This window comes from Elephas maximus, chromosome 4 (genome assembly GCF_024166365.1).
Source record: "Elephas maximus indicus isolate mEleMax1 chromosome 4, mEleMax1 primary haplotype, whole genome shotgun sequence".
In the NCBI taxonomy this organism is placed as follows: Eukaryota; Metazoa; Chordata; class Mammalia; order Proboscidea; family Elephantidae; genus Elephas; species Elephas maximus.
The window spans coordinates 183865141-183890633 of record NC_064822.1 but is presented as its reverse complement, the minus strand read 5'-3'; the positions used below and the strand labels follow the sequence as shown (position 1 = coordinate 183890633).

The following is a 25493-nucleotide window of genomic DNA, read 5'->3' as shown; positions in this document are numbered from 1 at the left end:
TATTCTCTCACAGTCCAGTAGGCTAGAAGTCCAAGTCCAGGGTGCCGGCTCCAGGAGAAGGCTTTCTCTTACTGCTGGCTCTGGAGGAAAGTCCTTGTCATCAGTCTTCCCTTGGTCTGGGAGCATCTCAGCGCAAGAACCTCAGCTCCAAAGGATGCGCTCTGCTCCAGGTGCTGCTTTCTCGGTGGTATGAGGTCCCCTTGTCTCTGTGCTCACTTCTCTGTTTTATATCTTAAAAGAGACTGGCTTAAAACATTTTCTAATCTTGTAGATCTCTTCAGCATAACTGCCGCCAATCCAGCTCATTAACATCATAGTGATAGGATTTATAACACGTAGGGAAATCACCTCAGACGGCAGAATGGTAGACAGTCATACAATATTGGGAATCAGGACCTAACCAAGTTGACACGTATTTTTGGTGGACATAATTCAATCCATGACAACGCGTAACTGAAATTTCGAGCAGTTTACAATAATTGATGATATTAAAGAATTATTGTGACATTTTATAGGTGTCATGCAATTATTGTTTTGTTATGAAAATTCTTATGATTTAGAGGTACAAATTGAAGTAAGTGATATATCTAGGATTTGCTTCAAAATAAAACAGGAGAGTGGTAGAAATATAAATGAAACAAAACTGGCCTTGAGCTGATAATTGTTTAACCTGTGCTATTAGATTGATTATTCTGTCTACTTTAGACTCCATGATAAAAAGTTAAACTTTTAAAATCCAAATAAAAGATGCATGCCGGTTGCCCAATTATTACCAATAAAACAAAATAATTGGCCACTGATATACTACACTGCAGGGATGCTCAGGGAAAGTTAATGCCCCAAACGAAATCATTGCCTGTCTACATGAGGTATCTCCAGCAAAGAGTGGGGATTCCCCATGAAGGAAAACTACCCTGCTCTTAATGGGCACCCAAGTGTGTAGACAGTTTATCTGTAATTTGTTTAAATCAAAATGTGGAGATGATAAGGTTAGTATAATACACATATTGTATCTCCATAAATTGTACATCCATTGTAACTGGGCAGTGAGATTAAGTTTTGTCTTTTCAATATCATGTTCTCTCTTGTTTTTTATTAGGACCTGATGTTATTTTATGATGATGACCCAGAGCCACTTTTGCCAGCAATACCTCCTTCCATTGTCTCTTCCGCTACGTGGCTGTCGGAAGGGGAACCTGAGGTTTGTAACCTCTGGAATGCAGGTAAATTGGTTAAAGAATAGGAAGTTTACTCAGAAACTTGAATAATAAGAAACGCTGGCAGAAATTGTTTTTAATCAGATTTTATTTTGTGAACTATAAATAGTTGGCTTTTATTTAACTTTGATAATGAGGGACGAGACAAGCATGGATAAGTCTGACTCACGCATGGCCCTATAATCTGATTTTACCATTTGTTTCAATGGTTTTTCTCTATTTTACTTTATTTTCTTTTTCATTGTTTCAAAAAAGTATTAACTAATATCTTTTACAAATGATAAAACAAAGAAATATTAATCGGAGTTCCTTCTTTTATTAGCTTCCTTTTGATGAAGAGTTTAAATTATGACACTTTTTCAAAAGTAGGCTTAGGGGAAAATGTGAAAAATCAAGATACATGGAATCCTACAAATTGGTTAATCCTCTCTTAAATAATTAACATTAGAAAAGGCTCAGTATAAAATTATGCAAAACTGGTCTCCAATAAATTATACTATCAAAATCCAGGGCTCTGCAGCTACTTGAGATCTTGTAAGGATCTGATGGATTCCCTGTCAATCTGATCGGTTCTCCAATAACTCTCAGTTTTCAATACATTCTTCTTGATTTTCTCACAAAGTAGGAGACAAGGCCTTCTACCAAGACGAGAATGAAACTTTCTCATTAGTATCTTTCATCCTCTCAGATACGTATTTTTGCTCTTATTTTTGTTCCTATAACCTTTCTGTTATCACAGAGACACCTCCTTATGTGTTGAGTTCCATCTTCCCCTTCTTTGGATGTTGCCCTCAAGTAACCCATGCTCCCTCCCTCTTTTCCTTCTTTCACCCTTTTCTTTTTTTTTTAGCTGAAATCTTATCTAGAACCCTGATATACAAATATAAAAGCTATAGTTTATGAGTATAGATTTATTCTATTTTATAAGTTCATATTTATACAGCTTCCTTATAAAACCGATGGTGAGAAAGATGAGGCTATTTTAATAGGCACAAAAAGAAGAAATTGGGGGTTACTCTAAAGAGTAAAAAGTCACATGTAGCCCATAGGGTGGTTCTACCATTTCACTTGGTTAGAACCAATTTTAATTGGAGGGGCTTTTCTGATTTTTAAGTCTCTTTTCTGATCTTTACTTCACATTGGTCTGAGAGTTATCTTGCAAAGATGCAGATCTTAGCATTTCCTTCCCAGTGTAAAATTTTCAATAGTTCTTCACTGCCAATAGGATACGTCTGACCATTGTATCCTGTTATATAAGACGTTCGTAGCCTGGTCTGAACCTGGTGGCCTCATCACTCATAAGTACCGGTACTCACGATGCTCTGTGACATCTACATTCCATTTCTTGTGTAGTTTCTTCTCTTTAGAATTTCTTTGTTCCAGTTATTTTGGCTGTGTAGCACTTACCCTAAAACGCACTGACATCAAACAACCATTTATTATGCTCGCAAGTTCTCTGGGTCAAAAATTAGGGCAGGGCACAGTGGGGATGGCTTGTCTACTCCATGATGTATGTCGGGGCCTCAGCTGGAGAACTTGAAGGCTGGGGGCAGGAAACATCTGAAGGCTCCTTCCCTCACATGTCTGGCAGTTGATGCTGGCTGTCGGCTGGGTGCCTCAGGTTCTCTCCACGTGGGCCTCTCCATGTGATTTCTCCACATGGACTAGTTTGGGCTTCCTCACAGCATGGTGGCTGTGTTCCAAGGGTGAGCATCCTGTGAAAGAAAGGGCCAGGCAGAAGCTCAAAGTCATGCTGTGCTACTTCCACCCATTCTATTCATCAAGGCAATGACAAAGTCCTGCCCAAGTTCAAAGGGAGGGAACACAGACCCACCTCTCAGTGGAGGAATGTCAATGTCATTTGAAGGAGCACGTGGGATGGGATGTGCACCGGTAAAGATACAGACATCGTTGGAAAATACAATCTGCTACAATTCTCCACCAACTTTCTAATGCTTGACAAAATCATATTCAAACATCAAGGCCCCACTCAAACGTCACTACTGCTATAAAAAATCCTTCCTCACACGAAACTAAAATTTCTTCTTTCACTATGTTCCCACAGGATTTTGCCCATGCCCCTATTGTAGAAGTTATAGTTTTGTATCATAAATATTATTAATTTTTAAATTATATAAGTAATGAGTATACTCTTGATTCTTCTAAATTAAAACAAGATAATAAAGCTAAAATCTCCCTTTACTTTCCTTATCCCAACACAGTCCTGTCCCCAGAGTTAACTGTTAGTATCAACTTGGAGGCTACTTTCTAGAGCTTTTCTGTGCATTTACATACAAACATGTACCTTTAGGAGTAATAGAATTGATTTGTTTTGTTTTAGAACATTGTTCTGTGTGTTTCTGTAACTTTAAAAAAACTTAACAATATCACTTGGAGAACCTTCAATGCCTGTCAATATTTAGAGATTTACCATTTTTTAAAATTCTTGCACTGCCTGGATATTTATAGTTTATTCCCCTGCTGATAGACATTTTGGTGTTTTATATATTTTACCATTACAAATAATGCTTTAGTGTATATCCTTGGGTACATATGTGAATGCTTCTTAAGCAAAGTGGTTTGCTGGGAATAGAATTGCTGGGTCACTGTGTGTCTTAGTTATCCAGTGCCACTGTAACAGAAATATCACAATTTGTTGGCTTTAACAAACAAATTTATTTTCTCCCAGTTTAGGAGGTTAGAAGTGCGAATTCAGGGTGCTGGCTCTAGAGGAAGGCTTTTTTCTCTGTTGGCTCTGGGGAGAAGTCCTGTCTCTTTTCAGCTTCTGTTTCCTTGGTTCCTTGGAGATCTCATGTGGCGTGGCATCTTTCTTCCCCCTCTGCTTGCTTGCTTGGTTGCTCCCACAATCTGTTCTTTTTATATCTCAAAAGATATTTACTTAAGATGCACCCTACACTAGTACTGCCTCGTCTTAGTTATCTAGTGCTGCCATAAATAGAAATACTATAAATGGGTGGCTTTAACAAACAGAAATTTATTTTCTCACAGTTAAGGAGGCTAGAAGTCTGAATTCAGGGTGCCGGCTCTAAGGAAAGGCTTTCTCTGTCAGCTCTGGAGGAAGGTCCTTGTCTTGTTGAGCTTCTTTGCATGGATGATCTTCATGTGGTTTGGCATCTCTCTTCCCCCATCTCTGCTTCTCACTTGCTTGTTTAATCTATTTTATATCTTAAACACACCCAATGCTAATCCTGTCTCATTAACATAACAAAGACAACTTATTCCCAAATGGGATTATAACCACTGGCATTAAAAAAACTCATTGCCATCGAGCTGATTCCAACTCATAGTGACCCTATAGGACAGAGTAGGACTGATCCATAGGGTTTCCAAGGAGTGCCTGGATTTAAACTGCTTTTGGTTAGCAGTGGTAGCTCACCATAGCTTTTAACCACTGTGCCACTAGGGCTCCACCACTGACATAGAGGTTAGGATTTACAATACATAACTTTGTTGGACACAATTCAATCCATAACACACCTCATTAACATAACAAAGACAGCCCATTCCCAAATGGGATTAAAACCACAGGTGTAGGGGTTAGGATTTACAACACATATTTTTGGAGGACACAATTCAATCTATAACATTCTACCCTTTGGCCTCCAAAATTCATGTCCTTCCCACTTGTAAAACATATTCACCCTCATCACACCATCCCAAAAGTCTCAAGTCAACTTCAAGTCCAAAATCTCATCTTTTGAATCATCTAAATCAAATATAGGTAAGATTTTAGGTGTATTCCATCTTAGCACAAAATTCCTCTTTACCTGCAAACCTGTGAAATTTAGAATACAAGTTAACTGTTTCTAAACTACAATGGTGGAACAGCACAAGGTAGACATTTCCATTACAAACGGGAGGAACTGGAGGTAAAGAAGGAATAACAGGAACCAAGCAAGTCCAAAACCCAGCAGAACAAATTTTTTCTCAAGACCTAGAAACAATCCTCTGTTCTTTGAGACTGTCTGGGCAATGGTTCTGTCCTCCAGACTCTGGGTGTTGGTCATGCTCTCTGGATTCTGGGTGTGGGTCCCTCACCCCTGAGTGGAGGTCCCACCTTCCAGGCCCACTATTATGGAAACCTCACCCCCTCGGCTTTGGGTGGCCCCATTCTACTAGACCATCTGAATGGCGACCCCATTCCCTCAGCCTCAGTAGGCTTCATTCTTCTGCCCTTTGGGCATGACAGTCATATCCCCTCAGCTTTGGTCAGTGGCTCCATCCTCTTGGCCTACCTGAATGGCAACCCCACACTCCGGAACCAAGTTGGTGGAGTTCTGACTTATTTGAAATCCAGAAGGCTGTGGCTCCACCCTTTGAGACCTAGGAGATCATGGTTCTACCCTCTGAAACCAAGTCAGCCCTGCTTCTAGTGTTCCTCCTAGTAGTTCTGCTGATCTCCAAGCTGTTTCAGCGAAAATCCTTTTCTTTCCTTGGGGGGCAACAGATGTAGCCCTTTTGGTCTGTTTCCTGCCTGTAGAATTCCAAGAGGCATACAGCTTTCCTTCCTTTTATCCTGTCTTTGTCTCCTTCATCCTAAGCTGATGGGTTTTCTGCTGTGGTAGTTGGGTAGATTTGTTGGTCACAGGTTTAATCTCTTTAGCAAACGATTGAGTCACCAAGTCCTTGGTGAGAGTTTTAGGGCACATGTCCTTTGTTTGTATAGCAGAATTTCCCAAAGTTTTAAGTTCTAGTTTCAATTACACAGTTCATTTTTAAGTCCATCTCTTTCCTCCCACATTCTACTATAAATGGCAAGGAGAAACCATGCTGCGCCTTTAAGATCTTGCTTAGAAATCTTCTCACCCAAATACTCAAGTTTACAATTTACAAGTTCTACCTTCCACAAAACATTTGAACGAGATTTAGACAAATTCTTTGCCACTGCATATAAAGCATTGCTCTTCCTCCATTGTCCAATCACATATACATTTCCTTTTAAAGCCTCACCAGAAGCACATTTAACACCCACATTTGTAGCAACATTCTGTTGATGGCACCATATGTATTCTCTAAAATGATAAAGACTTTCTCTGTGGCTTGCCTCAATTCCTTCTGAGCTGTCACCACAATTGCCTTTTATGTCCATAATTCTACCAATAGTCCCTTCAAGGAAATCTAGGCTTTTACTATTAAGCACCTCAAAACTCTTCCAACCTCTATGCATTACCTAATTCCAAAGCCACTTCCACATTTCAGTTATTTATTAGAGCAGCACTCCACTGTCTTAGACTGGGTTCTCTAGAGGAGTAAAACCAGTAAAGTGTTATATAAATATATATATATAGAGAGAGAAATTTACTTCAAGGAAATGACTCACACAATTGTAACCAAAATGGCTCACACAGTTGTGGGGTCTGGTAAGTCCCAAATCCATGCATCCGGCAACAGACTGAAAACGTCTGCTGGCTTACGTGGTTGCAGGGGCTGAGGAACCCAAAATCTACAGGCCAGTTGTCAGGCCGGAGGCTGCTGCAGGCTTACATCCCAAGAACTGGAGGTCAGGTGACAAGAAGAGTGCAGGGTTGGAGGCAAGCCCCACCCCCAAAGAAACTCCCCTTTCAACTGATTGACTGCTCACAGCAGATCACAAAATGGACGATGATTACACAGTGTCTGCCAAACCACTGAGAATCATAGCCTAGCCAAGTTGACACGAAACATTAACCATCACACAGTGTATGCCTATTTTTATATTAATTGTATGGCCAAATTGCCCTTCAAAATATCAATACCGGTTTACATTCTGGCTTGCAGTATGTGAGAGTACTTATTCACTCACACCTCTGCCAACACTTGGTATTTTCCAGTCTTATGTTTTCCTTACTTAGATAAAAGTTACGTTGCGGAGGAGGTATAGTTTGCATATTGGGTTACCTGTTTATATCCTTAACGTGTTTTTCTCTGGGGTTGTTTGTTGTCATTCATTTAATTTGATTTTGTAGCATTCTATATATGTGCTACTAATCCTTTCTCTGTTGTTTATGTTGCAATTATCACCCTCCAGGCTATGAATTGTCTTTCAATTTTCTTAATGATGTCTTTATAGAAGCTTTATGTTTTATATAGTTAAATGTGTTCTTTTCCTTCATAGCTTTTTTTTTTTTTTCCTGGTATCTTTTTTTATGAAGAGGTACAGTATTTAAGAGCTTGGAAGATTAGCAAAAGGTTGGCAGTTCAAATCTACCACCCACTCCTTGGAAACCCTATGGGGCAGTTCTACTCACTATGAGTCGGAGTTGACTCGATGTCAATGGGTTTCCCCTACACCAAGTTCATAGTACATATTCACCCATATTTTAATTAGTTTTTTAATCCATCTGGATTTAAAGTATTTGTGAATGGTATTTATTAGATAGCGGTTACACCTTTCCCCCACAGTGGGCAGCCTAAGTAGTCTAACAGCATTTATTGACCAATCCATTTTTTCTCTGTTGTTTTGAAGTGACTCTTTCTCCTGAGCTAAGTAGGATCAGTTTCTTAACTCTATTCTGTTCCATTGATCCATTTTTCTGTTCTTGGCCTATATTTAATTTTTTTGTAACTAGTGTAATTTTTTTAGTGTGATAGTAAAGGAGCATGGTAGCGCAATGGTTAAGTGCTCAGCTGCTATCTGAAAGATTGGCGGTTTGATCCCACAATGCGCTTCACAGGAGAAAAGACCTGGTGATCTATTCCCATCAAGATTACAGCCTAGCGAGATGAGAAGGCAGAGGGGGACAGGAGCTGGTAGAATGGACACGGGAAATACAGGGTGGAGAGAAGGAGTGTGCTGTCACATTGTAGGGGGAACAACTAGGGTCACATAACAATGTGTATAAGATTTTGTACGAGAAACTGACTTGAACTGTAAATTTTCACTTAAAGCACAATTTAAAAAAAAAAAAAAAGATTACAGCCTAGGTATTCTCATCAACAAAAAGATTACAGCCTAGGAAACCCCATGGGGCTGTTCTGCTCTGTCCTGTAGGGTCGCTATGAGTTGGCATCTACTTGATAGCACCTAGCACCAACAACTTTATGGTAGTATACCACAGTGTGTATCAATGTATCCCATTTACCTAACCATTCTTACGTTAATGCTCATTTAAACTATTTCCATGTCTTTACTATTATAAACCAAGCTGACATGACATCTTTCCCCTCCTCTCAAAAAAAAAATTAGGCTTTTTATTTATATTATGATTTGACACAGATTCTAAAATACCTTACTCTGAATTTCTGTTGGTAAATTCTGTCCAGCTCACTAACTTCTTCTGTAAACAGATGGTTCTAATTTACATGTTACAATTTTGACAACTTCTGCTCAAGGCAAAAATAAACTAGGAAAGTTATTCTGGTGCTGCCTGCTCACTCGGTTCTCCTTCCTTGCCCTCCCCCGGGCACGCAGCGGGCCGCTGTTCACACTCTGGCCTGCAGAGCGGGAGAGAGCTTCCTCGCCCCACTCCCACCAGCACTTGGTGTTTGCTTCACGGATCCAGTTCTTTCACCCCCCCCAGTAACCACTCCCTTGAATTTTGTGCTCCTCAGTCTTGCTTCCCTTAAAGGTTTTACTAGATGTATTTATACCTGAAACAATATATTCTGTAGTTTTAACACACTTTTGGACTCTGTATGTGGAATCACTTTGAATTTATTTTTCTGTGACTTCCTTTTGTTGTTAGTTGCCACGGAGTCGTCACTGACTCATGGTGACTGTGTATAACAGAATGAAATGTAGCCCATTTCTGAACCAAGTCGAGTTGGAATCGACTCGACGGCACTGGGTTTTGGTTAACCTCAGTGGAAGGGGCATTGATTAAATCAATCATGCCTGCTTAATAAGACCCTGGTAAAAGCTCTGGACACGGAAACTCCATGGGCTTTCTGGTTAGTGAGAGACATTGATGCATGTGGGAAGGTAAAAACAAAACCAAACTCATTACCTTCGAGTCAATTCTGACTCATAGCGACCCTATAGGACAGAGTAGAACTGCCCCATAGAGTTTCCAAGGAGCGCCTGGCAGATTCGAACTGCTGACCCTTTGGTTAGCAGCCGTAGCACTTAGCCACTACGCCACCAGGGTTTCCATGTGGGAGGGTAGTGCCTCCCTTTTTGGGACACGGAAGCTCCACATTGGGAGCCTTCCCAGACCTCTTCCTATGCATCTCTTCATTTGTGTCTTTTTCGCTATAATAAAGCTGTAATTTTATGTACTGTATAGCACTTTTCATGAGTCATTATAACAAATTATCAAATCCAAGGGAGTAGTGGGAGCCAGCAGGTCAGAAGTGAGGGAGCCCTGGGGACCCCTGAGCTTACGGCTAGCATCCTAAAGGAGTAGCGGGAAAACCTTAAATATGTAGCCAACATGTCAGAAGTGAGGGTGTTGTGGGGACTCAAAGCTTGCAGCTGGCACCCGAGGTCTTGGGCAGACTTGGTAGTATGAAAGGCTGTGCCCTTTAACTTCTCTAACAACTTCTCAGTGGTCAGGGTCAGAGAAAGAAGTGCTGCGTGTGCAGTTGGAGTCAGAATAAACGTGGAACAGAGGGGGACAGAACTGATAATAAATTGATTTGGATTGATCAACACTTTTGGCGTCAGAGAAGTGGGATTTGATTTTCCTGGCAGTGGCTATAATTTCTGACTGGTGCTGGCATACCTTGTAGATTCATCTGTAACCAAGCCTGTACTTTTCCCTCTTAACTGGTAATAGAGAATTCTCCATGAAGCTATAGGTATGGATGGAGGGAGAGGCAGGTGAAAGAGCAGGAGCAGGTACTATGGAGTCTGAACTACCTCCTTGTTTAGACTTCCGGACCTACTTGAGTCTGGGCTCATATATACGGTTTGGATTTTACAGTGGAATGCTGCTGCGCTTGTCCAATTTTATGTTTTATAGATCAGAAAATATCAATTACGTGATGGGCACATAGTCATTTGGTGTCCTGTGGTCAGACATTCAGTCTCTATCAGGGTCAAGTACCGAGCCAAGAGTTGATTTTCAAATGGGTAATAATTGTAGGCAGAATATTCCAAAGCCTTAGGGATCATCTCTGAGATTTTCCTGTTGGTGTTGTCAGAGGCTCCATTTAACATCTCTGCCTCAGGCACTTGTAGTACCATTGGTTCTTCTCGGTTATAAGGTCCAAGAGTCAAGGCAGCTATGACAGTAGCCTGGACTTGCTGCAGAGCATTTTCTCATTTTGGTCTTCACTCTAAACTGGCAGTAAATTATCAGAGCAGCACACCCAAATGTGGTATACATTGCCTCTAAAATTGAAAGAGACCCATGATCTGGTCATTGTGTTTCTTTCTTTGCGTTGGGCAGTGCACGGTGCAACAATTTGTCTCTTACTGCAGAGGGGATAGCCTTACATACTCCATACCACTGCAAACACTTCCCAGGTGTGACAGGCCCCCGAACTTTCCAAGGATTTATGTCTCACCTTCTGCACATGTATAGCATCAAGTGCTTCCTACTTCCTGCTTAATAAGTCCAGTTATCATATCCTCAGTGTAATAGACCAATGTGATGTTCTTTCAGATATTAAGAAAATCCAGGTCCCTCTCTTGTTGTTGTTGTCAAGTTGGCTCCAGCTCATGGTGTCCGTATGTATAGCAGAATGAAAAGTTGCCCAGTCCTGGGCCATCTGCATGATCATTGCTATGTTTAAGTCTCTTGTTGTCAGTTCATCTCACTGAAGGTTTCCCTCATTTGTGCTGGCCTTCTGTTCTACCAAGCATGTTGTCCTTTTCTAACAATTAGTCTTTCCTCATGATGTGTCCAAAATAAGTGTGCCAAAGTCTCACCATCCTTGCTTCTAAGGAATATTCTGGTTGTACTTCTTCTAAGACAGATTTGTTCACTCTTTTGGCAGTCCATGGTATATTCAGTATTCTTTGCCAATAGCACAATTCAAAGGCATCAATTCTTCTTCAGTCTTCCTTTGTCATTGTCCAGCTCTTGCATGCATATGTTGTTGTTGTTTTTATATGACATTGAGTTAGTTCCAGCTCATATCAACTGTGGGTACAAGAGAATGAAAACACTGCCTGGTTCTGCGCCATCTTCACAATCTTTACGTTTGAGCCCATTGTTGCAGCCACTGTGTCAATCCGTCTTGTTGAGAGTCTTCCTCTTTTTTGATGACTCTCTACCAAGTATGATGTCCTTCTCCAGGGACTGATTCCTCCTGATAACATGTCCAAAGTATGTGAGACGTAGCCTTACCATCCTTGCTTCCAAGGAGCATTCTAGTTGTACTTCTTCCAAGACAGATTTGTTCATTCTTTTGGCAGTCCATGGTATATTCAATATTCTTTGCCAACACCACAATTCAAAGGCATCAATTCTTCTTTGGTCTTCCTTATTCATTGTCCAGCTTTCACATGCATATGAGGCGATTGAAATACCAGGGCTATGAGGTGATTGAAAAGACTGTGGCTTAGGTCAGGTGCACCTTAGTCATCAAAGTGACACCTTTGTGTTTTGAAACTGTGAAGAGGTCTTTTGCAGCAGATTTTCCTGACACAATGTGTTGTTTGATTTCTTGACTGTTCTTTTCATTGTTCATCAAAGTAGAATGAAATCATTGACAACTTCAGTTTCTTCATTTGCCATGATATTGTTTATTGGTCCAGTTGTGAGGATTTTTGTATTCTTCACATTCAGATGTAAGTCCTTCTAGCTGCTATTAAAAGAGACAGCAGCAAAACTGGCATAGTTGTGAGATAAGACACTATAAGTATACTGTTGTCCCCACCACATGAAGGCTGATAGCTTCTAATTATCTTTACCGATAGGGATTTTAAAATCATTTCTAGGCCAATAGCTGTACACCAGATGCGAGGGCTGTGTTGATTTATTCTAGCAGCTGGACCTACAGTTATGGTTGGCATCACCACATAATTACATTTGCAATAAATAAACTACAATCATTCTTCACAATCCATCTGGCTTTTCAGAAAAACAGGCAAGTTAAATTGGAATGTGGTAAGAATCATCACCTTTACAACTTTTAAATCTTTGATGGTGACGCTGATCTCTGCAATTCCCCCAGAAATATCTTTTTTTTCAGGGGGGAGGGGAGTATTAATTCTAGGGGTTTCTACTTGATCCTTCTAACTATAATAGCCTAAACTCCATGGGTTGGGGAACCAATAGAGGGATTTTGCCAGGTACCAAGAGTATCCATCCCTACCATACATTCTGAGACTGTAGAAATAACTGGAGGGAGACCTGAAGTTTTACTGGACCCATTCTGAAATGGATTCCAGGCCAAGACTTCGTCTGTCGTCTGAATTTCATAAATCCCTACTCTGACCAGTAGACTATAATGGCATTGCTGGATCTCTAAGAATTAGTGCCAGTTCAGAGCCAGCATCTGATAAGACCTGGAAAGTCTATGTTTTTTCCGTTCCAAGTGGAGTCTTTGCTATAAATGATTCAGGTGCCTCTGAGGAAGGCTAATGGGAAGATTTGCTGGTGTATACCTGTGGCTGCCTTGCGGGCTTCATCCTCAACTGGATCTGACCTTCCCCTCAATTAAGAGGTTCTGGTTCTGTGAACTGGCTAAGGTTTAGGAACTGGGGAAAAGGCCAGGAATACTCCCTCTAACTCTGGATGCTAGTTAGGTTTCCCACCTGCATATGTCAAGCAGCACCTCAGTAGGATGCCCATCTATTTCCTATAGAGCCTATGATTCCTTAAGCATCGCCACACATTCCTGAGTGTAAAACAAAACAAAGCAAAACTGACATCGTTGCATCTCTGTGGCTTACTCTGGCTATTATGTCTAGCTTGTCTCCAAGAGTGAAGCACTACCATTTGGCTCTTATCACTCCAAGATCCCATCATTCCCACTGAGATTAGGGAGCCCAATTCCATTGCATTGTCCCGATGATCATCTCCAGCCTACAGAGGACACCCAGTCCAAAGCCCTTCAAAGAGGCACCAGCGCCCTTACCAGTACATGTTTTTAATACCTTGGTGAAGGAACAGCCTCCACGGATGATAAGGAGGTGGCTGAGCAGGTTTATGTAATAGACCCATCTCAATAGTCTCACCTCCTGGAGCATTTAAGTTTCCTACACAGTGTGCCAGAAGCACCTCTTTTTCTGAAGCTCCTGCTAAGTCCCATCCACATGGTGCTCACTCTTTCTCACTTTCTCTCGCTCTCACTCTCACCCTTTTCAGATCCCGCTGAAATGCTACATTCTCAGGGAGCCTTTCTTGAACATCTTATTAAAAATGTACACTCGACTACCTCCACCGACACTCCCTACCCCTGGTCCTTGCTTTATTTTTCTCTATAACACTTATCCTCATCTGACATTCTATATAATGTACATATTGATTTTATTTAGTAAGAGAGTAGTCTGATCCAGGAGTCCCCAGACCACCCAAAGACATCGAGGTAAATCTGCCATTACACAGCACTGACTTTGTGCTCTGCTCTTTGGCCACTTCCAGGTATATACGGTGCTTTCCAAATAGTTGGATACAATTTATAGGTGCTTTTTTTTTTTTTTGCACTGTCTTCCATTTCAAGGCAATTGCTGTATGACTTCACATTTCCTGGAACAGTCTTTATATCAGCCATCAGAGCATTGTAAAGCATGCTTTGAATCACAGACTGTAGGCATTTGAGAAGTTATCAACATAGTAGTAATTGTGTATGACATTGTTGGTATTAAAAAATCTAATTAAAATCTTTTTAACTTTTCCCTCTTTTTTACTCTAAAAATATGGGAAAGCATGGCTCATGCATGAAAAACAGATATAAATGAAACTATAAAAGGTTTTTATTGAAATGAATGTTTAAAAATAGAGCAAATCTGCAGTCATTTGCATTAGAGGTCAATTAAATAATTACAAGACTGTAGGAGGATTATAACTACATATAAAGACGCCACCTTTTGTCATACAATGCCCAATTTTTTTCATCATTGTGCTGATTAATTGAAATATTAACAGATGCTGACTTTTGAATTACTTGTAAATTTTAGGTCAAGAAGCTATCTAGCCTAGATTCTTTTCTACATTACGAATGATTATGTATATCATAAAAATGTCATATAACCCCTCCAGCTTTTCAAATTAGGATAATCAAGCTTTATCTAAACTAAAGTGACAGGTCCTTTATCAAATGACTGTGATTACTCAGATGTGTAAGCCCAAAGTTGACTTTATTTGAGTGAAACAAATGGCTCTGTATCTATTTACAAGCATGTGTAAATTATTCATTCTACAAAAATTTGCCAGTACCTACTATGTGCCAGGCACTGTGCTAACTGCCGAATATCCGATGATGAGCAAGACCCCCGCCTTAATGTAGCCTCCAGTCTAGTGGTCTAATCAGACAAATGAGATCGGTGTTAGAACAGGGAGAGTACCCAGAAGCACACAGAAGGGGCGCCTAACCCTGAGTTGGGGTTTTAGGGGAGGCTTTCTGGAGAAGGTTATGTCCTGGAATGCAAGGGATGAGTAAAGATGACAATAATAGCCAATGCTGATATTGTACTAGTTGTGTTCTGGGCATGCTTTTTAAGACTTTTAACTCAATCTTCATAACAGTCTTCTGAGCTAGATGAGAAAAACACACACAGAAAGCTTAAACAGCGTATCTGAAGTCACAGAGCTAGGACATGGCCACGTCGGGGTTTATACCGGGGTAGTCTGATCCCAGAGCCAATGCTGATGTGTTTCAGGCCTGTTGGCTGTGACCCAGAGTAAGAGACGCCATTTACATCATGACCCAGTTCTCTCTCTATCTCTCTCTTACCTCTAAAATTATAGTTTCACAGAACGGTAAAACAATACTTACTAGCAATGCACTCTGATTTTTTCTAGACAGTTTTATTTTTTAAAAAGTTGGGTGTGACCCACAAAACTGATTTTACAGTGGGTCAGAACCCACAGTTTGAAAAACTGTTTACTACACTGTTTGCCTTCTATGCAGAATGAACCTGAGCAAGTGAGGAGAGAAGAGAATGTCCCAAGCAGAGTCAACAATATCTGAGAGTCGGGGGGCAGGAGCGGGCAAGAGCAAGCTTGGCAGGTTTAAAGAACTGGACGGGAGTTTAGCAACAGGGCTTTAGGGGTAAATGAATGGCAGGAGAGGGCACAGATGAAGTCCAAGAGGTAAGCAAAGTCTTATAATAAAAGTGACCATATAATTTATTGTCCAAGTCAGGGTTCTTTTGAGAGTGAAAGGGGGCACAGCTAATAATTATGCCAGGGAAGCAGATGTAAACTGGGAGCTTCCTGGGCAAAGAGGCAGAACGCTCAGTCTCCTGATAAACCATGTTGGGTTTCAATCATGTGTGAAAAACAATGGGGAACTTTCAAGTGTTTTAAGCAAGTACGTGATATAATCAGAGCTTTGCTTTAGAAAGATGACTGTGGATGTAGTGTAAAGAAACAGTTGGGGGTGGGCATGTTAGGAAGACCAGTTGGGAGTCAAAAGAGAATTAGGACTTAAGAAATTTCTAAAATGCAAATCTGATTAGGTCACAACTCTGAGAAGCTTCCCATAGGATAAAGTCTCAATACCTAGGCATAGCAGGTAAGCTCCTTCCTCCTTGGCCTCTGCTTAGCTCCCCAGCTTTACCTTTCGCCTTTTTCCTCATCCTTTCAACCCCCCATAAGATGTTCTAGCTATGCTGCGCTACTTCCCACGGCGCCATATTGTCTCATGCTTTGCACTCAGTGATTCCTCGCTAGTAAAGCCCACCTTCACTTCTATTCTCCATTTCTAGTCATTTGTCTGAATTCTGCTCATCCTTAGGATTTAGCTAAGAAGGCCTCCCGGACATACCGAGCAAAACCAAACCAAAACCAAACCAGTTGCCATAGAGTTGATTCTGACTCATAGCGATTCTAAAGGCTGGGTTTATTGCTTCTCCTCCCCTGGGCTTTTGGGACACTCTACATGTGCTAGGGACATAATGTCTGTTCTGCTGTATTGTTGTTACCCATTACTTCCGTCACCCTCAAACCAACCAGACTGTAACCTTTTTTAGAGCAAGGGCTGTGCCTTCATCGTTGTATTCCCTGCCTGTAATCCAGTGCTTAGCACATAGTAAGTGCTCAATTAAGTACTTGTTAGCTGAATAAGCATCATTTGAAATGCTCGTAAATTGAATATAATTATCCTCACAGTGTTTTTCCAGTGTTTTTTGCATGTACTTTAAAAGTATCTTCAAAGAAGATTCATGATGGTTTTTTTTTAAAGAAGAACAGAATGAGCAGCACAATGGTTCACCGATGAGGTCTGCTACCAGCAGAGGCGCCTTTTGAAATTTTGTAGAACTTTCCTCATCCCTAGTTAATACTTGATTGTTATGTTAGCTGAAGAGAGTCTGTTTAAAAGGAGGAAGTCCTCAAAACACATACAACTTGAAATAATGTTCAAGAATACAGAGAGTGAATTCATGAGGGAATGGAGTTTGCCCAGATATTATTCATTTAGTTTTTCCTTTCATATCTCTTCAGGTCTGGTCTGAAACCATTATCCACCTCTTGTATGGCAGAACTCAGATATGCAGGGTAATTTTCCCCTCACTTCTAGATGTTGGGGTAGTTACTCAAATTAGGAGGGGGTTGAAAGGGCTACAGCTGAGGGAGGAAAGGCTGGAGGGTAAGAGGTGGAGCTGAGGGGCTCTCTGTGGTGAATTAGAAGAGGAGAGGTAAAGAAAGAACAAAGGGTTATCGGGGAGATGGAAGAGCCCTTCAATGATGGCATCTTACTCATGGTTGAGTCATGGCACAATGTTTTCATGTCATGAACTCAAGTATATAAAAAAGAATATCTGTATGTTTCTATAATTCAAAATGGTATCAAATTTCCTGATGGCAGTAAATATAATCTTGGTTATTCTATATTTTCTCAGTCATTTCAAGTTTAAACTCAGTCAGTTGAGGATTTCCCCTTCTCCCTCCTTCTCTTGAGGATAACCTCTAAGTTTTGAGGTCCCGCATGGCATCATGGCTTTGGGGATGGGGAGAACATCTGGTTCCTGGTTGTTGGGCATCTCTTCAGGCTGACTTATGCTGAGAGGAGACTTATCCCGTCGTTCTTTAATTGTCTACATCTCTTTCTGCTGCATTCGCTGATATTATAACAGTACTACTCTGGTCTCAAGTCTTTGGGCTATGAATTTTGCATTCTCCTGGCTCATCCTGAGGCCCTTCCACTCCTGCTACCCTTGCTCAGCTAATTCTGCAACCCTTAGGAACTTCTGGATGCTCTCCGACATCTCTCACATAATAGGGACTCTAAGTGGCTGAATTAGGTACTCTGTTCCCAGCCACACCTAATTGCCATTTCTATTCTCTTGCTTCCATCATACTCTGCTGGTGTAAGGTGAAGAGGTGTGGGGGAATTCTAAAATGTTGCTCACTTTTCCACACCCCACCTGTGAAACAAGCTGAAATCCTCTCTGCCCTCAGAATGAAAACAGCATGAGAGAAGGAATTTTTCTGTTTTGTTCACCACTGAATCCTCAGTGGCTGGCTAATAGTAGAAATTAATAAATACTAGTTGGTTGGTCGGTCGGTCGGTCAGTCGGTCCGTCGGTCAGATGATTAGCCACTCCTGGTCTTCCCAGCTCCCAGGAATTGGCCCTGGACAGACTCCGATGCGAGACCACCAGCACCTAACTCTTTTGCTTCTTCTTCTATTCATCTGTTTCCTCAGAAGATCTTTAGTGTGGGGTAGAAGCTTAGAGTGGGGGAAAAAAAAAAAATAAAGGGGCTAAGAGAGCATTCTTCCCAAGTCTTCATCTGTTACAAGTTAATCTAGCAAATTTATTTGTTTGTTTTGTATTTTAATATACATATATTTACCAAAATACGTGAATATAAGAAAGAAAATATTTCAGAAATATATAAGATAAAATCTGCCACTACGTGTTCTCATTCGTATCATTTAACTCATTTTTAAAAAATTATTGTGGCGAATTTTATGTAACAAAACTTTTACCATTTCAACCATTTTTATGTGCACAATTCAGTGACATTAATTACGTTCATTGTGTTGTGCAACCATCACCGTTATCTGTTACCAAACTTTTTCATCGCCCTTAACAAAAACTCAGTATCCTTTAAACAATACCTCCCCATCTTCCCACCCACCCCTGGTAACCATTAATAAAATTTGGTCTCTATAAGTTGGAATTGACTCTATGGCAATGGGTTTTATGCATTTGTCTGTTCTAGATATTTCATATAAATGGGATCATACAATATTTGTCCTTTTGTGTCTATTTTTGTGTTTATTTTTAATTTAAGTCTTTCATCTCTAGACCCATTATGAAACTTCTTTCTGTGCAATGGTGGCTTCATATTTAAGTGTGTATCCTTGGAGAAAGAGCTTTGGAGATTCAGTGATGTATGGAATTAATGGGGAGGGAGAGTATGTGTATTTGAAGTGCTAATACTTCACTTATCCTTTCATTCTTGTATCCCCAGTTCCTAGCACAGTGCCTGGCGTATAGTAGGCTCTCAACTAATTTTGTTAAACTGAGTATTGGATAAGTCAGAAACTGAAGGTACTGAAGCAAGAAGAGCCAAAGTTTGGGGGTATCTTCAGGGTAAAGATGGAATGGGATATAGAGAAGGAATGATCAATATCCTTGGCTCTTTATTGAAACACAATTCTTTTCAATAAAGCCATATAATTTGTTAATTTTGATGCTATTAAGGAGTGTCAATATTATATTTATTGATAGTAATGGTAGGTCCTCTGTAGACCCCAGCTTAGTAAAATAACTCACTAGAGTCAACCCAGAAGTCGTTAAACTTTTTATAAGCATAATCTGAAATATATGAACAACTAGGTGTTAATTGTATAAAGGGCAGTAAAATTCCAGAAAGGAGGGTTGAGAAATTAGATTTTAATATAACAGATAATTGCTTAGCTTCTACCACATGTCAGGCACTATGGTAGGCATGGAGATAGAGCAGTGAGAACGGCTGACCTTGTCTGCCCTCAGAACAGGCAACAGATGATAAACAAATAAAATAATAATAGGTTTTAATATGTGCTATGAAAGATATAAGCAGACAGCTTCAGTAAAGTTATGGTGGGAGTGTTAACTCTAGTTAGGGTAGTCAGAGGAAAGCTTCTACGTAAAGATGATGACGTCACAGGAGATGAGAAGCACAGGAAGGAACATTCCAAGCAGGGAGAACAGCAAGTTCAAAGGCCCAGGGTGGAGAAAAGCTTAGCATGCTTCTGAAGGCCAGTGTGGCTGGAATGTGGCAAATGAGAGAGGACATTAGGCTCATGCAAATCAGAGGAAGGTGGACAGGCGCCACATCACGCAGGGCCAGGTAACTCATGGTGGGAGTTGGGACTGAAGTCTGAGCACAGTGGGAACATTTTAAACAGAGGAGGGATGTAATCTGATTTTTGTTTACCTAAATATAAATTGGGGGAGGATGAATTCTCAGGGGAAGCAGAAGCAGAAGTATCAGTAAAGAAGCTATGTTGACTATCCGTAATTGAGGGCAGACGGAGGCAGTGGCTGTGGAGAACAGTGGGCAGATTTGAGATACACTTGGGAGTTTTTTTTTTTTTTTTTGGACAGCCCTCAGGGTTTCCTGATGATTGGTTGTCAGAGTGAGGAAAAAGATGGAAACAAAGATGACTACCAGTTTTCTGCCCTCAGGAAGTGAGTGTGTGATGGTACCTGTCATGGATTGAATTATGTCCCCCCCAAAATATGTGTTTTGATTTGGCTGGGCCATGATTCCCAGTATTGTGTGGTTGTCCTCCATTTTGTGATTGTAATTTTATGTTAAAGAGGATTAGGGTGGGATTGTACCACCCTTACTGAGGTCACATCCCAGATCCAATGTAAAGGGAGTTTCCCTGGTATGTGGCATGTACCACCTTTTATCTTACAAGAGATAAAAGGAAAGGGAAGCAAGCAGAGAGTGGGGGACCTCATACCACCAAGAAAGCAGTGCCAGGAACAGAGCACATCCCTTGGACTCGGGGTCCCTGCAAGAAGAAGTTCCTATTCTGGGGAAGATTGATGAGAATCTGACAGAGAGAGAAAGCCTTCCCCTGGAGCTGAAGTTCTAAATTTGAACTGTTAGCCTACTTTACTGTGAGGAAATAAATCTCTTTGTTAAAGCCATCCACTTGTGGTATTTCTGTTACAGCAGCACTATATGACTAAGACAGTACCATTTACTAAGATGGGAAAGATGGGGGAAAGAACAGGTTTGGGGGATATCTCAGGAGCTACATTTTGGATGTGTTACATTTGACGTGTCTGTGAGACGGCCACTAAAATCCTGCATTTACTCTTCAGGGAATATTGACTATGACCCATTGCCGTCAAGTCGATTCCGACTCATAGCGACCCTATAAGTGGACTAAAACAATTGAATTGGGACTCAGACAATTGTTATTCCTGTTGAGAAACTTTTTTTTTTTTTAAGTCTAACAGTGCTTTGCTGATAGTAATTGTGTGTCTGCTGTGCATTTCAGAGATCTGAGCATTCCATCGCTGTAAGAAAAAAAGTACAACAAACCTTAAATGTAGGTCATCACCAGACACGCGCAACCTACTAAAAAATTCTGGGAGCGATCTAGTAGTTAATCTTTTTTCCCTTGTTGCTGATTACAGTCTAAAATGATCAAACTACAGCTTCATTTTCCCTGGAGTTAGCAGTTTTATAACAAAATGTAAATAGTGGTACTTGGCTTTTCCCTCTTTATATTGCTGTCTTCGATATAACAGAGCCTGGATGCTTTAGAGGACCGGATAAAATAGATAATAAAAGACCTGGAATCTGATAGGTTGGTTAGGATCGTGTAAATTTTCTTTCTCCCTTCTAAGGATTTCCTAGTGTCTCATGTGTGCCCACGCATGTATAATGGTGCCCATGCATGTATAATGGTAGCACCAGTGAACACTAACAGCACCATATATGTGCTTTGGCATTTTGCAGCAGGTGTTCTTTTGTATAGCTAGATCAGCATGCAATGTGGCCTCGACACAAGATGAGCAAAGGGCCACAGCCATTAAAAATCTTGATAACTCAGTTGTAGCTCATGCCAAGGTCAAATATTTTGAATAAATATAGATTAAAAGGCGTTTCGCTTCTTTATATATGTTTGATTTACTTAATGTAGAAAAGAAAAACCCAGAAAGCAGTGCTTTCATAATTTCATACTTTCATAATGATAGTTACCAGTCCTTTGCTACCTATAAACCAAACCAAAAACCAAACCCATTGCTGGCGAGTCCATTCTGATTCACAGTGAATCTATAGACTTGGAAGAAGTTTAATTATTCAGAAATACTCAATCACTAAATTGTGACAATTCTATGATAATCATATCTTAACTCTCACCTGTATACCTACTTTGGGACCCTGTCGTTTCTTGCCTGGACTGTTATAATAGCTTTGTTGGTGATCTCTTTGCCTGAATCTCACTTCCATCAACCTGCCCCATAATCGCCCCAGTGATCTGTATAACATAACAAATCTAGTCACATTACTTCCTCTTCAAAAAACTTTTCATTTTCTATAGGATAAAAACTATACTCCAGACTTCTTACATTTTCAGGAGTGTGGTGAACTAGATACTCTGAAGGACCTCCTGCTATAAAAAACTAGATTATGGTTAAAACCTACCTTTGATGTCTTTTAGGTTTTAGAGAGCACTAAAGGAAATCTCTGAAGGCAAAACAAAAAGACACAAACCAAGTAAACCAAAGAATTGAAACCTGATTGGAGCAGGGAGCTGTGTATATAAACAAAAGGCAGGTTTCCCCAAAGGCGAATGCTGATACCAGCATCACAATCAGAAAACTAAACCTTGGGGCAGCAGCACAGTAAGGAAGCTGAACCTTAGGCTTCTGCAGTAAGTTAGAGCACTCAAGGGGGAGCAACTGTTTCTAGGTCAGTAGGGCTGCACGCTTCTGACAAAAACACAGATCCTTTCCAGAAGGAAAGCATGGCTGGCTTAGAGCCCCAGGATTCTTACAGAAGAACATCAGCCAAACATGATCTCATAACCAGTGATTGCTAGAAATACAAGGAAATAAGCCTACATAAGTTAGAGTCTACACAAACACAAACAACAGATTTAGATCTCCAAGAATTTCATAGGTGAAGCATTAACTACAGAATATTAACCAGCTGAGTATGAAATGTTTAAAGAGGAAAAAAAAAAAAAACAGAATCGGTAAGGGACAGATGACTCAACGGATTTGAAAAATAATCAAATAAAACTTTTAGAAAAGAAAAATTAAAGTGAAAATAATTTAGTGGTTGTGAATGGGTTAAACAATAAATTAATCTATTAATCTAATACTCCAGAAAAAACTGAAATGAGAATTAGTGAATTGGGATATATATCAAAATAAATTACTCAGAATGTAACAAAAAGGCCAAGAAGATGGAATATATGAAAGAAAAGTTAAGAGACAAAAAAATAAATGAAGTTTGATATAGTCAATTGGAGTTCCAGAAGGAAAGAATTATGTATCTAGAGAGAAAGAGACAATATTTGATGAGATGATGGGAGATTATTTTTCCAAAACTGATGAAGGATATGAACCCAAAGGTACGGGAAACACAATATATACCAAGAAGGATAAAACAAACAAGGAAACAAAACCCATTGCCGTTGAGTCGACTCTGACTCGTAGCGACCCTATAGGACAGAGTAGAACTGCCCCATAGGGTTTCCAAGTAACGGCTGATGGATTCCAACTGCCAACCTTTTGGTTAGCAGCCGAACTCTTAAACACTGCACTACCAGGGCTCCACCAAGAAGGACAAGTAACTAAAGACAATTGCATATTTGCGCATATCATGGTAAACCTGTAGAACACCAAAGACAAAGAGAGAAAAGGCGGATTATCTACAACGGACTAACATCCGACTTCACAACATCAACATTGGAAGCCAGAAGATGGGGAATGTTATCTTCTAAGTTCTCAGAGGAAGTATCTGTCAACCTAAAATGTGTAACCAGTAAATCTATTCTTTTAAGAAAAAAGATGAAATAAAGACATTTTCAAAGAAACAGAAACTTAAGTTTACCACCACAGACCCTCATTAAAGGAACTTTAAGCATGTATTTCAGAAGGAAGAAAATTATTCCAGAAGGAAGGTCTGAGGTCTAAGAAGGAATGACAAAGAATTTGGTAAACATAAAACCAAAAACCAAACCTATTGCTGTTGAGTCAATTTCGACTCATAGTGACCATATAGGACAGAGTAGAACTGCCCCATAGAGCTTCCAAGGAGTACCTGGTGGATTCCAACTGCCGATCTTTTGGTTAGCAGACATAACTCTTAACCAGGGTTTCCATAATAGTAACATCTAATTTGTGAGGTTAGGAAAAGAACTAAAATCCCAGGTAGAAATAGCATATGTAAAAATGGTGTGATGGCATCCAACCTCCTCTGGCTTCACAAGGGGGAGGAGAAAGAAGAATCAAGGTCAATATCAGACCAAAGTTGATTCCTATGAGATGGATATCAAACATACCTCCACTCTCCAACCTTTTTACCAATTCTGACACCAGCTATCCCTCCCATGACACACTCTACTTCTCTGCCTGGTTTGATAATTCCTTGTAATGGCCACACAGAACTCACAGATAATACTCATGATTGTGGGGTTTATTAGGGAAGTGGCAGGTTACAATTCAGGATCAGGATCAACAGGCTACAACTCAGAATCAGGATCAAGAAGCTCATAGGCCAAGTCTGCCCTCTTCAGTACAGGATAGCTCTCTCAGCCCCTCTCGGCAGTGCAGGGATCCTGTCAGATCCCTGAGGACAGGCTCCTCTCATATTCCTTAGGATATGCTCCTTTCAGCCCCCTGAAGATAAGGTCCTCTCGCCCCCCTCAGTACAGGCCTCCTGTCTCAGCCCTCAGCCCTCACTGAGGCCTGGCCTCTGCCCTGAGAGGTCAAGTGTTACAAAGCTCTTTAGCTCCAAGTGCCCTGAGGCACACCACTCCACCAGTAAGCCTTGGGCCCAAAGGCACTCAGCTCTCTTGCTCCATGGGTCAGCAAGCCTAGCTCCACCAAGTGCTCGGAGGCACCCCACTCTGCCAGCAAGCCTCCTTCCCGAAGGCACGCAGCTGTCTCACCCTGTGGGTTGGCATGCCCACTGTAGTCATCTTTCTCCATGGGCCAGGAAACCCACTGTGCCTTCTTGCTTCTGTCTCCTGGTTCTGCTGTCGCCATTTCTATGTCGCCACTTTTTGCTATCTTTCACCATCTCCAGTGTTACAGCTCTCTCTGTCTCCTGGGTCTAGGAGATTATCAGCGCAGGCAACCCGGGTTCAAAGAACATGCTGTGCTCCTGTCTCTTCTTTCTTGGTGATAGCGAAGTCTCCCCTTTCTGCCTCTGGGATGCCTTGTTTTAGCCTAGAGAGATGGCAAATTGACCAATCCCCTTGTTAGGGTTCCATATACCTATTTGCATAGTCCCACCCCCACAAGTGTTTCATGCACGTTATTTTCATTGTGAGCAAGTGGTGGGCCACAAGTACCTTATTTCCATAGTCCCAACCAATCATTGCATGCGAGTTACAACACCATGCATGGCTCAAAGGGCTTTATTAAGTAATTCACTGCACTGCAGCATATAACTCAGGAGGAGTCAATTAGCGTTTCAGGGTCCTAACGACCAAAGAAAGGTGATCCAACAGAAAGTGGAAATTATTGAACAATATCAATATCACAAGCAAGTAAAATTTTGCTGAAGATAAATAAAAAATGGTTGCAGCAGTACATCAACAGAGAACTGCCAGAAATTTGGGCCAGATTTGGAAGAGGACGTGGAACAACGGATATCATCCCTGATGTCAGATGGATCTTGGCTGAAGGCAGAGAATACCAGAAAGATGTTACCTGTGTTTTATTGAATGCAAAGGCATTCAACTCTGTGGCTCGTAACAAATTATGGATAACATTGTGAAGAATGGGAATTCCAGAACACTTAATCGTGCCCATGAAGGAACTGTACATAGACCAACTGGCAGCTGTTCGAACAGAACAAAGGGATACTGCATGGAAAGTCAGGGTTGTATCCTTTCATCATACTTATTCAATCTGTATGCTCAGCAAATAATCCGAGAAGCTGGACAATATGAAGAAGAACAGGACTTCAGGATTGGAGGAAGACTCATTAACAACCTGCATTATGCAGATGACACAGCCTTGCTTGCTGAAAGTGCAGAGGACTTGAAGCACTTACTGATGAAGATCAAAGACTACAGCCT

General features: G+C 40.8%; 1 protein-coding gene across 1 annotated transcript in view; it reads left to right on the top strand.

Annotated features, from left to right (window-relative positions):
* Positions 1 to 25493, top strand: part of ENTHD1 (ENTH domain containing 1) — a 155517-nt gene that overhangs the window by 66079 nt on the left and 63945 nt on the right. Inside the window, exon 4 of the mRNA XM_049885192.1 lies at positions 1100 to 1223. Coding sequence (XP_049741149.1) covers positions 1100 to 1223 — 124 coding nt within the window. The remainder of the gene's footprint in view (positions 1 to 1099; positions 1224 to 25493) is intronic.